This window comes from Pyxicephalus adspersus, chromosome 6, assembly GCF_032062135.1.
Source record: "Pyxicephalus adspersus chromosome 6, UCB_Pads_2.0, whole genome shotgun sequence".
Lineage (NCBI taxonomy): Eukaryota > Metazoa > Chordata > Amphibia > Anura > Pyxicephalidae > Pyxicephalus > Pyxicephalus adspersus.
The window spans coordinates 23,240,060-23,253,753 of record NC_092863.1 but is presented as its reverse complement, the minus strand read 5'-3'; the positions used below and the strand labels follow the sequence as shown (position 1 = coordinate 23,253,753).

General features: G+C 37.1%; 1 protein-coding gene across 1 annotated transcript in view; it reads left to right on the top strand.

Annotated features, from left to right (window-relative positions):
• Positions 1 to 9,009, top strand: part of DHX8 (DEAH-box helicase 8) — a 29,004-nt gene extending 19,995 nt beyond the window's left edge. Inside the window, exons 20-24 of the mRNA XM_072414928.1 lie at positions 271 to 408; positions 989 to 1,117; positions 2,265 to 2,461; positions 3,542 to 3,721; positions 7,539 to 9,009. Of these exons, the coding sequence (XP_072271029.1) occupies positions 271 to 408; positions 989 to 1,117; positions 2,265 to 2,461; positions 3,542 to 3,721; positions 7,539 to 7,758 (864 nt within the window). The 3' untranslated portion in view covers positions 7,759 to 9,009. The remainder of the gene's footprint in view (positions 1 to 270; positions 409 to 988; positions 1,118 to 2,264; positions 2,462 to 3,541; positions 3,722 to 7,538) is intronic.
• Positions 9,010 to 13,694: the final 4,685 nt, after the last annotated feature.

Genomic DNA, 13,694 nt, shown 5'->3' with positions numbered 1-13,694 from the left:
TCAATTCACTTGTTTGTGAAGAGAAAGTTCTGCTATAAAGAAAACCCATGGCCACGGGCCCTTTTTGTGATGCTTTTCTGGCATACTAGTTTATCAGTGTTTAATTACCATGGGGGTAACACAAGACAGGTTGTCTAGAGTTTTAAAGTTATAGAGATTGTAACTTCTTTCAAAATTCTTCTGTGGGTGTTACACTGAACATAGTTTGATATTAATAATATGTTTTCTGTACTTAAAAAAAAATTAATACCAGAATTGCTTTATTTTAAGGCTATGGGGATCAATGATTTGCTATCTTTCGATTTCATGGATGCCCCACCAATGGAGACCCTAATCACAGCTATGGAACAGTTATATACACTTGGAGCACTAGATGATGAAGGCCTACTTACACGTCTTGGACGTAGGGTAAGTATCTCTTAATGGTTACAGGTACAGTTTTTCCTGTCCTCTTTTGTTTTAAAATGCTGTTGGGTGACCTGGAGAAGGATGTTCCACTAACACGCATCAAATATACAAAACAATTTCTGCGTACAATATAGAAATGTGCTCTACCAGCTGTTCGACTCCCAAGCTGATGTAGAGTAGCACAGCAGTGCACAATAATGACTAGATAGCACATTTTTAGTCTTAAAACCATTAACAGTCCTTTTGTAGTGTGTGTACCTTCTGGTCAAGAATTACACCCACTTCCTTCATTCCTTGTTCCAATGTTAAAGGGACAGAAAGTGAAGAATAATCTTCCCTCTATCCAGTTATTGAGTTAGTTAGACTTTAAGTGACCGTCACATGATTCACAAGCTTTTCTCTTCACATATATATATCTATGCTTTTTTTACAACATAATTGTGCTAATTTAATTTTAAAAAGCATTTCCATTAAAATACTGGTTATCATGCTAAAACTGAAAAAATGCTGCATTTTGAGTCTTTTTTTTTCATCAGATAACAAAATGTAATATTTTTTTTTTGTCTTCTGTCCCTTTCAGATGGCTGAATTCCCCCTGGAGCCTATGCTTTGTAAAATGCTGATCATGTCCGTACATCTTGGCTGCAGTGAGGAGATGCTCACTATTGTGTCTATGCTGTCTGTTCAGAATGTCTTCTATAGACCTAAGGTACGCAGTACATTTTAATATTCATGTTGCAAACAACAAAAACACAGTATTGATGCAAAGTGAAACAAAGGCTTTCAACCGGTAGTAAACTTTAAATTTAAAGAAAATCTGTGACCAGTCTATGACTATTTCGAGTTTTTACATATTTATAACAAAATGTACATGAGCTGTCCACTGGGTTGTAGCTGCAAGCATGCTGGAGTGTTTCATCTTCAAACTTTACATGAGAAACATTGAAGGTTGTTCTCCCAGCAGCTAAGCTCTCTCTCCCACATCCAAACAGTGACTGAGAAGTACTTTATGCTTCTAAACTCTCATGTAAAGACAAAGCAATTCGGGAGAGAGAAAGCCCAAGGAGCTGATTTGGAAGTGTTTGGGACTCTGGAGGTTGCAAGTTTATTGCTTGAAGGATATCTAAACCCAAAAATAAATAAAATGCAGCTTACCAGTCTTTAGATGTGGTTGCTACATTAGTTTTCTTTTTTCAGGCAGGGACATTTTTTTAGCAAATGCAGAAATATCTTTTACTCTTGCCAGAAATACCTTCTCATGTCCTATTACCTAAACTTGCCGCATAAAAAATATCTTTTCTATAAACTACTAATTTCTCACACTCAAACATGCACACACACACTCTCCCACATCACCACCAACCAGTGTGAATAGAGGAGGACCTCTTTGTAGACCAAATGAAATATCTCGCTATACAGAATATCTCTCTCTATACAGCATATCTCTCTATACAGCAAATGTGGAGTGACTGAGTTTAGCAAATTTAGCACAATAGGTGTATAGTTTACCATGGGAAAAATCCACATTTTTCCAACCCTCGCCTCTCTTTTTGACAGCTCAAAATTTTGTATTTACCTGCATGCCAGGGAAGATTTGTGATCAGGACAATAGCCAATAGGTATACCTAAAGGGCTGTTTTCTTAGCTCTTTCTTTCATACCCCTCACCCATTTTATGATCAATCAGAAACATGACAAAAATAATGTCTACATACAGGATCTCAATGAAAATTCAACTTTACCTGTTAAAAGATTTTCCCAGCAAGGGGTTCCGGGAGAAAGTGAAGCTTTGTTGAAAAAGGCTCCAATATTTGAAAACACCAGACACCAGAATAATGGTTGACATTTCACCTACAGGACAAACAAGCACTTGCAGATCAGAAGAAGGCCAAGTTCCACCAGACTGAGGGAGACCATCTGACATTGCTAGCTGTATACAACTCCTGGAAGAACAACAAGTTCTCCAGCCCCTGGTGCTATGAAAACTTTATTCAAGTTCGTTCACTGAGACGTGCTCAAGATATTCGTAAACAAATGTTGGGTATAATGGACAGGTATGTTGGGTTTAGTCATACCTAAATGTTTGTTTTGCAGGAGGGATTTTAAAAAAACAGTTATTTTGTTTAGTATAGGCAGTAATCTAAAATGTAAACTAAAGACATCTTTTCTAATAAAACAAATGAACATAAAAACCTGACCAACATTATTTCTTTTGATTTCTTGTCACTCCCTTTGTATTAGTTGTAAAGGTTTTCATGGATGTGAGATATACTTAATCTAAAATTGATAGACTAGTTCTATAGTTAACCAGTGTACAATCAGTGTACAACGTTGCCCTTTTTGGATGACCACCACACATTGTCAGGATTTTCCCAATGTGCTTCAGTTAATTTGAAACTTGTGGATAGATAAAACCTGGGTATCACTTGGTAGTGCTCATTGTTCAGTAAAAAGAGACCTTTGTAATTGATTCATGCTACCATAAAACACTATGTCTTGGTGAACTTTTGTTATATCTGATATCAAAACAAAGGCTCTGAGCAACAGCCATACCAGTGTGTATGCTCCACCCTTAAAGGAAACATGTTTAATAAACATGCAGGCTTCCATGCTGATATTTTTCTGCAGCATGCATGTCATTTCAAGTCTGTTTGCTGACCCACTGGCATCTAAACATTTTTTCACCCTCCAGAAGAGGTATAGAAAAACAGAGTGTACCAGTTTGCATTTCAGATCATTGATTCAGGAATTGAGATCAGCAGCCTTTCAACTAGCATACTCAGAACAAGGTCAGCAAAGACACGGTCTTAACTCTAGACTTTAAATTTATGGCTTGATGGCATTTAGAAGAGTGCAATATATGTTCAATAAAACAATAGTTATTAAGCTGTTTTTGTATTGTATATACTGTAGCTTTATGATCCTCATGAATATTTCAGACAGGATCTGTTACAGTTCTGTATTTGTAATGATACTCCTTCATTATGGAATTGTAATTATACTCATTCATAAAACTTGTTACTCTTTCTCATATCACATGATGTCATTTGAACTGCCTTTATCTGGCCTGACATTCTGCAGTATTTGGACATTAGATAATATTGTGTTGATGACCTTTTTATATCATTTTACAGACATAAGCTGGATGTTGTGTCTTGTGGTAAAGCAACAGTAAGAGTGCAGAAAGCTATATGCAGTGGTTTCTTCCGGAATGCTGCCAAGAAGGATCCTCAGGAGGGATATCGGACCCTCATAGACCAGCAAGTAGTCTATATCCACCCATCCAGTGCTCTATTCAACAGACAACCAGAGTGGTAAGAATGTTTTTATTTTTTATTTATTTTTGTTTTTAGTGTTCTTATATTAGTAAAGTGCCAACCTCTCATTTCATTAAAAAAATATATATATATAATCTAATTTTGTTATAGAGAAGTTTGGTTAGTTTACAAATAAAACTTTTAGAGCACTAATATTCAAACAGGGAATCTTGCATTTCCTTGTGGGAATCTTCCAGGTCCATGTGTTTTAATGGCAATAATTGATTTCCACAAGGGAATTAGGGAATGTCAGACTCCCTGTTTTTTATAATATACAGTTGCTGAAACTACTTCTTGGGGGAGCCTTTTCCACATTTTCACTGACCTTACAGTGAAGAATCCCTTCCTTATCCAGAGCTTAATTGTCTTTTCCTCCAGACGCAAAAGAGTGACCAATGCTTTGTACAAGGGCAGGATTATGCCTCAATCTCTGCAGTCTATTCCTCTTTTAACCTCCCTGGCGATAACCCCGAGTGTGGCTCGAGGAAAACAAAAAACATGCTGAAAGCGGTAACCCTGAGCCACACTTGGGGTAGCTAAACACTAACCTGGTCCCACCGGTGTCACGTCCTATACTACTGTACAGTTATATTACAGGTTTTGTGTTTTTTTTTTATTTAAAGTTTATTATTACATTTATTAAATATTGGACACATTTTGGTGAGTTATGCCTAGGATTTACAGGCCTACAATGTAAAATAAATTTTCATGAAAAACAATGTACCTCCTTTATACATAAAAATCCAGACAGAAATAAACCGCTCAGGAGGTTAATACAAGAAAGTACTTTGCTAGCTTTAGGTATTGCAGCTTGGCATTGCTTGCTAATATTAAATCTATGATCTACCAGAAGCCCAAGATCCTTTTCCATTTCTGACTCCCCCAAATGTAATCCCCCTAGACAGTATGAAGCATACATGTTGTTAGCGCCCAAGTGCATAACTTTACATTTCTCATTATTGAATGTCATTTGCCATTTGGCTGCCCAATCAAACAGTACATCCAGGTCTGCTTGTGGATTATAGGCATCCTATATAGATTTAATTCCATTACATAGTTTGGTGTCATCTGGAAAACACAGAAATTGTACTTTAAATCCCAAACTATATATCATGTATAAATATGTTAAACAGTAAAGGTCCCAACACTGAACCCTGAGGTACACCACTAATAACCTTAGATCACTGAGACTATGAATCATTAATTACTACTCTCTGGATGAGGTCTTTGAACCCGTTCTCTATTCATTTACAGATTTAATTTTCTAAACCTTTAGACCCTAATTTGCATAATACCCATCTGTGGGGTACAGTGTCAAATCTTTAGCAAAAACCAAATACACTATATCAACTGCTACTCCGCTGTCTACCTGTTTATTTTCTTCTTCATACAAAACAGAGTAAATATGTTTGACAAGTTAGGTGTTTTTTTATAACCATGCTAGTTATCACTTTTATAAATATTTTCTAGCAGGAACTCCTCTATGTGGTTCTTAATCAAACTCTCTAGGAACCTCTATGTTCCTCACATATACATAGTTACATAGTAGGTTAGGTTGAAAAAAGACATAGGTCCATCAAGTTCAACCACTAGGTAAATAAACGTATCCCAGATATTAAACCCTATAAGACATAGTTGGTCAAGAGGAAGGCAAAAAAAAAAAACTGGTACAATTTGCTTCAACAGGGGAAAAAAAATTCCTTCCTGATTCCATGAGGCAATCGGATGTTCCCTGGATCAACTGTCACTGTATTTTTACTTTAAAGCTTTAATACCCAGTTATATTCTGTGCTTCTAGAAAAACATTTAGCTTTTTCTTAATCATTCTATAGTAGTTGCTGAAACTGCTTCCTGAGGGAGCCGATTCCACATTTTCACAGACCTTACAGTGAAGAATCCCTTCTTTATCCGGAGCTTAAACTTCTTTTCCTCTAGACCCAAAGAGTGCCTCTTGTTCTTTGTAATGATCTCAAAGTGAATAAAGGGGAAAGGAGTTCTCTATATGGACCGTTTAAATATTTATACAGGGTGATCATATCCCCCCTTAAACATCTCTTCTTGAAGGAGAATAGATTCAGTTTAGCTAGTCTCTCCTCATAGCTGAGCTCCTCCATTCCTTTTATTAATTTAGTTGGCCTTCCTGCACTCTCTCCAATTCAACAATGTCCTTTTTATGAACTGGTGCCCAAAACTGGACTGCATATTCCAGATGAGGTCTGACCAATGCTTTGTACAGGGTCAGAATTATGTCTCCATTTCTGCAGTCTATTCCTCTTTTAATACAAGAAAGTACTTTAGTAGATTTAGGTATTGCAGCTTAGCATTGCATGCTGGTATTAAGTCTATGATCTACCAGAACCCCCAGATCCTTTTCCATTTCTGGCTCCCCTAAGTGTATACGCCTTAGACAGTATAAAGCATGCATGTTGTTAGCTCCCAAGTGCATAATTTTACATTTATCTGTATTAAATGTCATTTGCCACTATATTACAACTCTCTGGATGGGATCTTTAAGCTAGTTCTCTATCCGTTTACAGATTGACTTTTCTAAACGTATCGATCCTAACTTGCATAATAACCGTCTGTGGGGTACAGTGTCAAATGCTTTAGCAAAGTTCAAGTACACTATATCAACTGCTATTCCACTGTCCACCTGTTTACTTACTTCCTCATAAAAAGAGAGTAAAATTGTTTGACAACTTCTGTCTTTCTTGAAGCAATGCTGACTATCACTTACAATAATATTTTCTAGCAGAAACTCCTCTATGTGACTCTTTATCAAACTCTCTAAGACCTTTTCAACTATGGACATTAAACTAAGGGGTCTGTAGTTACCTGGTAATGACTGCTCCCTTTTTGAAGATAGGAACCACACTGGCCTTATGCCAATCCATTGGTACCTTGCCAGTAACTAAAAAGTCTCTAAAAATAGAAATAATGGCTTTGAAACCACCTTATTGTTTCTTTTTAAACAATACCTTCTCAAGTATTACCATCAGTGTCTTGGGGTGGCATTATGTTTAAAGACTCTCATTGACAATGGGCTTAGGTGACAGTGAGAGTCTCTTTGAAGCCCACCCCCACACACACACTTTCACTTCCCTCCATAGTGTTTCTTTACTGCTCTGTGTCTCTGTTGCAACTTCTGAACTTCTGGTTTTAGAGGGATCAGGTTTCACCCATTGTGACAGTGTTCAGACCTGGAGATTGTTCTTTTGGCATGAGCAGCATGGCATGATATTTTTTAGAATGGATTTTTAAATAGTATAATTTTGTAGGGGATAGACTAAAGAGCCCCATTTAAAAAAGTCTATTTGAATTTAGCTCACAAGATGTTTTTTTTAAAGCAGAACTGGTATGTGAATGTCAACTTTGCCCCATAAATTAGAAATAAAAAATCATATACAATAAGGTCCACCTTTGGAATGCAGATATTTGTACTAACACACTTGTAATAAAATATTTGTAAGGCTGTTTAACAAATACACCTTTTATTGATAGAATATACTGTGGCTTGCTTTAAGTCATAGTTGCCACATTTATCTGAATGTTTAAGCTTGCATAACTATTTGAGCATGTTCTGCCATTCCTCTGGTTCTCAGCAGAATCAAGAGGTCTACCATAATAGAGTATAAGAGGATTCCTTTTTGCCTCCAGCATTTTTGGTGTGCTTTGCAATCTACTCAAAATTATGACTTTAAAATTATGTTTTCCTGACTAGCTATAAAGAAAAATTACTTTTTTAAATCACTTGATACATGTAAGATATTCGTATTCATGAAAGTGTTCTCAAAGCGTTTATTCTCCTTAATAGGGTTGTATACCACGAGCTTGTCTTAACTACCAAGGAATATATGAGGGATGTGACTACTATAGATCCTCGATGGCTGGTGGAGTTTGCTCCAGCTTTCTTTAAAGTCTCTGATCCAACAAAGCTCAGCAAACAGAAGAAACAGCAGCGCCTGGAACCCCTTTACAACCGCTATGAGGAGCCTAATGCTTGGAGAATTTCCCGTGCCTTCAGACGGCGGTGATGTGTCAGAATAGACTTCTTCCCTGCAACCCTTCAGAACATAGTGGACTTTTTTTTCCCTCAAAGCAGATTTTGTCTTGTAAAAACAAGAGTTTTATCAATACATGTTTTTTTTTAATTATTACTTGTTGGGTTTACCTGCAAATATGTTCTTTAAGGAGGAAAATGATTCCCTTCTGCAACATTGGGACCTAAAACACAAAAGAACAATGGGACAAAATAGAATGCAAAGAATAGCAATGAATGTGTATGTTTATCATGTACATGTGCCCAGGTTAGGCACACTAATGTATTTACAATACAGCTGCTTTTGCAAATGCTTTTTGACAATAGGATTACTTTGGCCCCTTTTTACATCTGTGGCTGCAAACCACATGGTAAGCCTGGGGAGCGGCAAACTGCAAAACAGGCCTTTGCGTTTGCAGTGTGGCTCTTTCTGCAGAGGAGGAAAGGCAACCATGTGGCCAGACTTTATATGTCACTTTCAGGAATTACACAGGTATCCACCACAACTGCATGCACAAAGTGTTCAACTGCCCTTTCAGCCTCTACCATTGAAATGTAAAGGAGCGGTTGGAAGAACAGTTGCAAATTTGGTAGAATACTACAATTAAGGCTATGTACACACGTGCAATAACTGTAATTGGAAAGGATCTTTTACGTTTCTTACTAATGACTGCATGATGCATGAACGTTCTGTTCCATGGAGAGGGGAGGGGGAGAACGACAGAGCCGCACAACGCTGAGCTCTCTCCCCCTTCACTTCCCTTATGATCGTTCATAGTCGATCGTCTGTGGATCCGCCAGGACAGTTGTGCAGACAATAAACGACAAGCCCTGACAAGATGCAAGATTCTCATCTGATATCAGCCCTTAGCCCATTATTGGACGAGAACCATTGCACGTGTGTACCTAGCCTAACTGCAAGTCTGAAATGGGCCTTATTTCCAAATGCTCATATATTTTCTGAAAGCACAGACCCTGACTAAATGAAGAGAGATACAGTAGGTGGTGTCTTTTATTTTTGTATTGGTTCTCAAACAGCAACTTTTTTCATATGGATATTTACTAAAGCCTAAATGTATTGGTAACTTGGTTCTTTTACACGTTGCTAATACTAATTAGGTATTGGGTGATTCTCCCTCTGAGACATGCATTTGTAAATATTTGTTTTATTTCTTTATGGAAGTGTGTGCATTGTATTCAAAAATGTAAATAGATGTTTTTCATATTAAATATAATTCTGACATTCTTTGTGACACACCCTTTTATAGTTTGTTCTTTAAACAATCCTACAAAAAATTACATAGCATATTTAGCCCCTGGTGGCTGGCTTCTTTTAGACCACACTATCTATGAACAGATGTATCTTCTGAAGCGTATCCTCCCTGACATAGGTGCCATTTTGTGATCACTACCATCCCTTCAGGACTGGTCATACCACACTATCCATAAAGTCTATCTCTTTGACAGATATAAACACATATAACAATTACTACATTACTATATAATTCATTGGATTTTTCAACAAGTGGTATACCTCTTTAACCACTCTAGATACATTCCTAATTTGTCTCTCAATGGTTTGTTGAGAGTCATATGCTTGCCTATTTCAAGGACGACTGTAACACCCAATAGGACTTCATCGCCACAAAATTTTTTTCATCCGTATCCTTATTTGCAACCCTATGATTCAGCGCCATATCTACTTTGGTACCTTTCTCCCACAATATGACTTTTGACTCACTCCCTTTATTTTCATTTATATCTACTCAAGTCTCTTGATTCCCTGAGGAAGCCATCCATTTGGCGAAACACGTAGGTAATTTTCACTTAGATTTCCTAAGTACAACTCTTGATGGACTCTGATTTAATATATGTTTGATAAACACTTGTTCACATGTATGCTTTAATATTGATCTGCTATCCTTTTTTAATTAGTTCATATGTATTGTAATATGTAACTATGAAGTATTACACTTTTAATTCAACATTACCTTACTATTGTCTTGTTTTCAAAAAACATAGACACAAACGCTTTAATAACATACAAATATTAAGCCAGCAAAAGCCTGTTAGTTTCAACTAAGGTTCTTTCAGAGGTTTCAGGAGATGCATTGAGCACTGACCAACTTGTATTCCCTCAGGACAGTTGAGCTGACACAAATTATCTTTTTGAATATCTGTAAGTGTTAAATTCTCCCCCCTTACCACCACAATAGTAAGACTGCTTCTGTTGTGATTCTGCAATTAGATGGTGTGCTAGAGTTCTGGTATTTTCTAACATTTCTGGATTGGTAGCAGTTCTGCATATTCCTATTTTAAAAGCACTTCATGTATTTGACACCATTGTTTTGTTTTCAGTCTATTCTTGGGTTATAAAAATGATGATGAGTAGGAGGAGAGCACCAAATATAAATGTTGAGCAGCGAAAAACAATCCTGGTTTATTCTGGAGAAAAAAATTCTAACCACCTGGTGGCAGTATGTGTACAATGTATATAAGGCAAAAACCTAAATTGATGGAATACTTAAAGCTTTTCCACAAAGTTGACATTATTACTGTGACGCAAGCCATGTGGTAGAATAATGATATTACCTTTGCATTGTCGTCAGAGGGTGCTATTTTCTAAAGTGGTTCATAAATTCACACAATGCGGTCTTGCAATATGAAACTCCAGAGGTGTCTTGTATATAAGTCCCCCTGAAATCCCAATTAATCAGCAAGTATACGGAAAAAAAAAACACATTGCATTTTTGCACAGCACAATGTACTGCAACACATACTGTTAACACGAGAAGTTGAAAATAAGCGTACAATACATGTCAAAAATTCTTTGCGGCATATGTCGCACACACCAGAGCAAGTACATTATGCACTCAGCAATGTTCACATATTTTTGTTATCCCTCTCATCCCCCTGGCAGTCTTGTACTCCCTTTTTCCCCACTTCAGGTAAATATTGATTGTGAAATTGGGTCAGCGATTTGAAGCCACCTGCCAAAAATCTCCTGTTCAAGTGTATTAAAGCTCTATGTACTCCTATCCAATGGTATAAAAAGCTCTGTACTAGAAACCTTTACTCTAGAGTCTAGACAAGCACTACATATGACTAATTGAGAGTACAGAACGCATGCAGTCACCCAAAAGCCTCTTCCTCCTGAATTGCATAGAGGGGTTTAAGCTTTTCAAAGTAACAATAAAGTGGATTTATGTAGGATTTGCTTTTTAACCTATTTCCAACTGTTTAATTTACTTCACCCTGTAGGAGATCAAATGAAATTAGTAAAAAAAACCTGGTGGGTAAGTGCCAAATTTGGAGAAAGAGAACCTATCCTCAAAATAGATAGTTCTGAGGTAGAATAGTTCATGGATTCTACTCACTAGAAAACATTCCAAACAGAGGAAAATATCAGTGAAAGGCAATGGACCAGACAAAATAGGCAGTAATATCCCCAACACTGCAGATAAGAAAAAACATCTTCACTAAATGAACTTGCCTTAGGTAGACTTGGGCTAGCAAGTAAGATTCCTACTTTTATGAATAAATCTCTAAGATGGTGACTTGGCAGAAACCATTTGACATTAGGCAGACTGAAAGGATTTCAGTCATTATATGCAGGCCCTGGGCCATTTCCACACCAGGATTCACGTTCTTTTCTTTTATATACTATGACTGATTATGTGATACCTAAATGTTAAAAGTGAAACCAAGTCACTCTCATTCACAAGAACAGTACTATTCTCAATTGTGCAGGAAGGAACCTGAAATCCTGTCTCCCACATCAGAGGGAAGAAGAATCTCAAAGTAGACATCCGAAGCAGGATCTTCCCCAGTCACGGAAATGGGAGCTCCATTAAGAAGTGTTTCAACTACTAGTATGTAGATGGGTGACTCCGTAGCTTATTGCAACATGCAAGAACATGTGCGTCTCCATGGGAAAAACTGACACAGATCTAATCTATAAATTATGAATATCCTGAAAAAATTATAAGACCAACCTCTGCAGTCCCCATATTAGAAGAAATCACCAGTTCTTTGCCCACAAAATGATCTATATTCTGGTATTTATTTTTACTTTAAAATCTGAACAGCGACTTTTACCTTCTCCCAAAGATCATCTGTCCAGCAGCTTGCAGCATCCTTAGCCTTTGTTTAGCTGTGCAAATATGTGCCTTTCTTAGCATCCCCTGCACTTACACTGAGGTTGTGCACAGCTGAAGGGGATTTCAGAGTATGTGCTTTCAGATGTGGATTTCAGAGCTGCTAGCCTTGTTCATACCTCTCTGGTTCCAGGTACTGGTTGCTAAATCCTCAGCCTTACTACCTGAGACTTGCTCAGCTATATTCTAAAATATGCCTTTTTGGATTCCTGAGCCTTACCTCAACTACGCTTGGCCTCCAACTCAGTATCTGAACTTGGCCATGCAAATATGCGCATGCTCTATGTGTGCTTTTTTGTGCTGTGTTGTAACTCTATTGTGGAGGAGAGTAGAAAAATACTACATGAGCCATGTGTAGAGCTGAACATGTATAGAAAACTCCAGTTTTGTGCAAACAGAAAATAGGGTGCAGGAGGTGCTGTTTGGAAGTATTCCTCCTGGGAAGAGTACACACTGATAAGGAAAGAAGGCAGGGAGTCGGAGCATGTTCATTGAAAGTGTAAACCTGAACTGGCCCAAAAAATGCCCAGTACTTCTGGCACAGAGGTGGATTTTCATGTGAGATGTTATAAAGCAAGGCATGAAACGAAGCCACAGAAACCTTGTTTGGTTTGTTCTGTATAGAATAAAATACCTTTTAATTAATACACTTTTTCCTTAGTCTGTTTGCGTTTGTGTTGTGGGAGCTACTAAGAGATGTTCCTATCTTAAAACAAACTATTTGATATTTCGAACCTTTGCTTGCTGTGAGATTAACATATCAAAAGCCTGCAAAGATCTTTCAGCAGCCTGGAAACTGTACTATATACCTATACCACCTCATTTTCTGGATCAAGAGAATTCTATTTGCTGCTGAGCATAATGAACCCTTTATATTTTCATGCGCTTACTGCTACATGCAAAATCAATAATAGGCCAACTGTTACATGGTCCTAAGTGTAAAGTATCAATGGTCAGCATTTCTGAGCTCTTTGTGCTAAAGCTGATAGAAATATGGTAATAATTACCCTGTGGTAGCTGGCTTCCGAAACAGCATGTGTGAAATACAGTCTGAGATCAGGTCTGTGGTTGGATCTCTCACATCCAGTTTTATAAAAACAGTCTATATATCCTTTGGCTAATTTAGGAACCAAAAACACTGTGTACTAGTTGATGAATACACAATACAGCACTGTGCATTGGGTGAATATGTCAGTAATGGCAACTGCATCTTACATTTACATGTTAGAAAATGTGTTAAACAATAACATTTAGAATGAGGATTACTAGTTCACCCTCACTATTTAAGGTTACATACATACAGTGAGTATAGTAAACATCCTTAGTTTTTTATTAACTGTTGCTATTTTGTCTTTATCATTTTTGTGTTATTTTGTGTGTATCTTCTTTTCATGCTGCAAAGCAACAAAATGTGACCATTTTGAAAGGGGCTATTTTTCCATATCTACTGTATAATAATTATCACAGCTCAAAAATGTTACTTGCCAAAGATTTTTCAATATATTTAGTGTATTTTAGGTCTGCTGAATCCAGAAACGACATTAGTTTCATTGAGTTTGGCTTGATTAATAGGCCTCCCTGTGTACTGTTGTACCATTTCTGGACTACTAGCCCATATGGTAGTACCAGAATACCGAGCAGAAGACTGGTGGCTTTTCATAGATAGTTCCACTCGAAGTTTGAAATCTGTTTTACTGCATAATGGCAACTGCTATGCATCGATTACATTGGTCATCCAACAAAACTTAAATAATATTATGAAAATATCAAAATG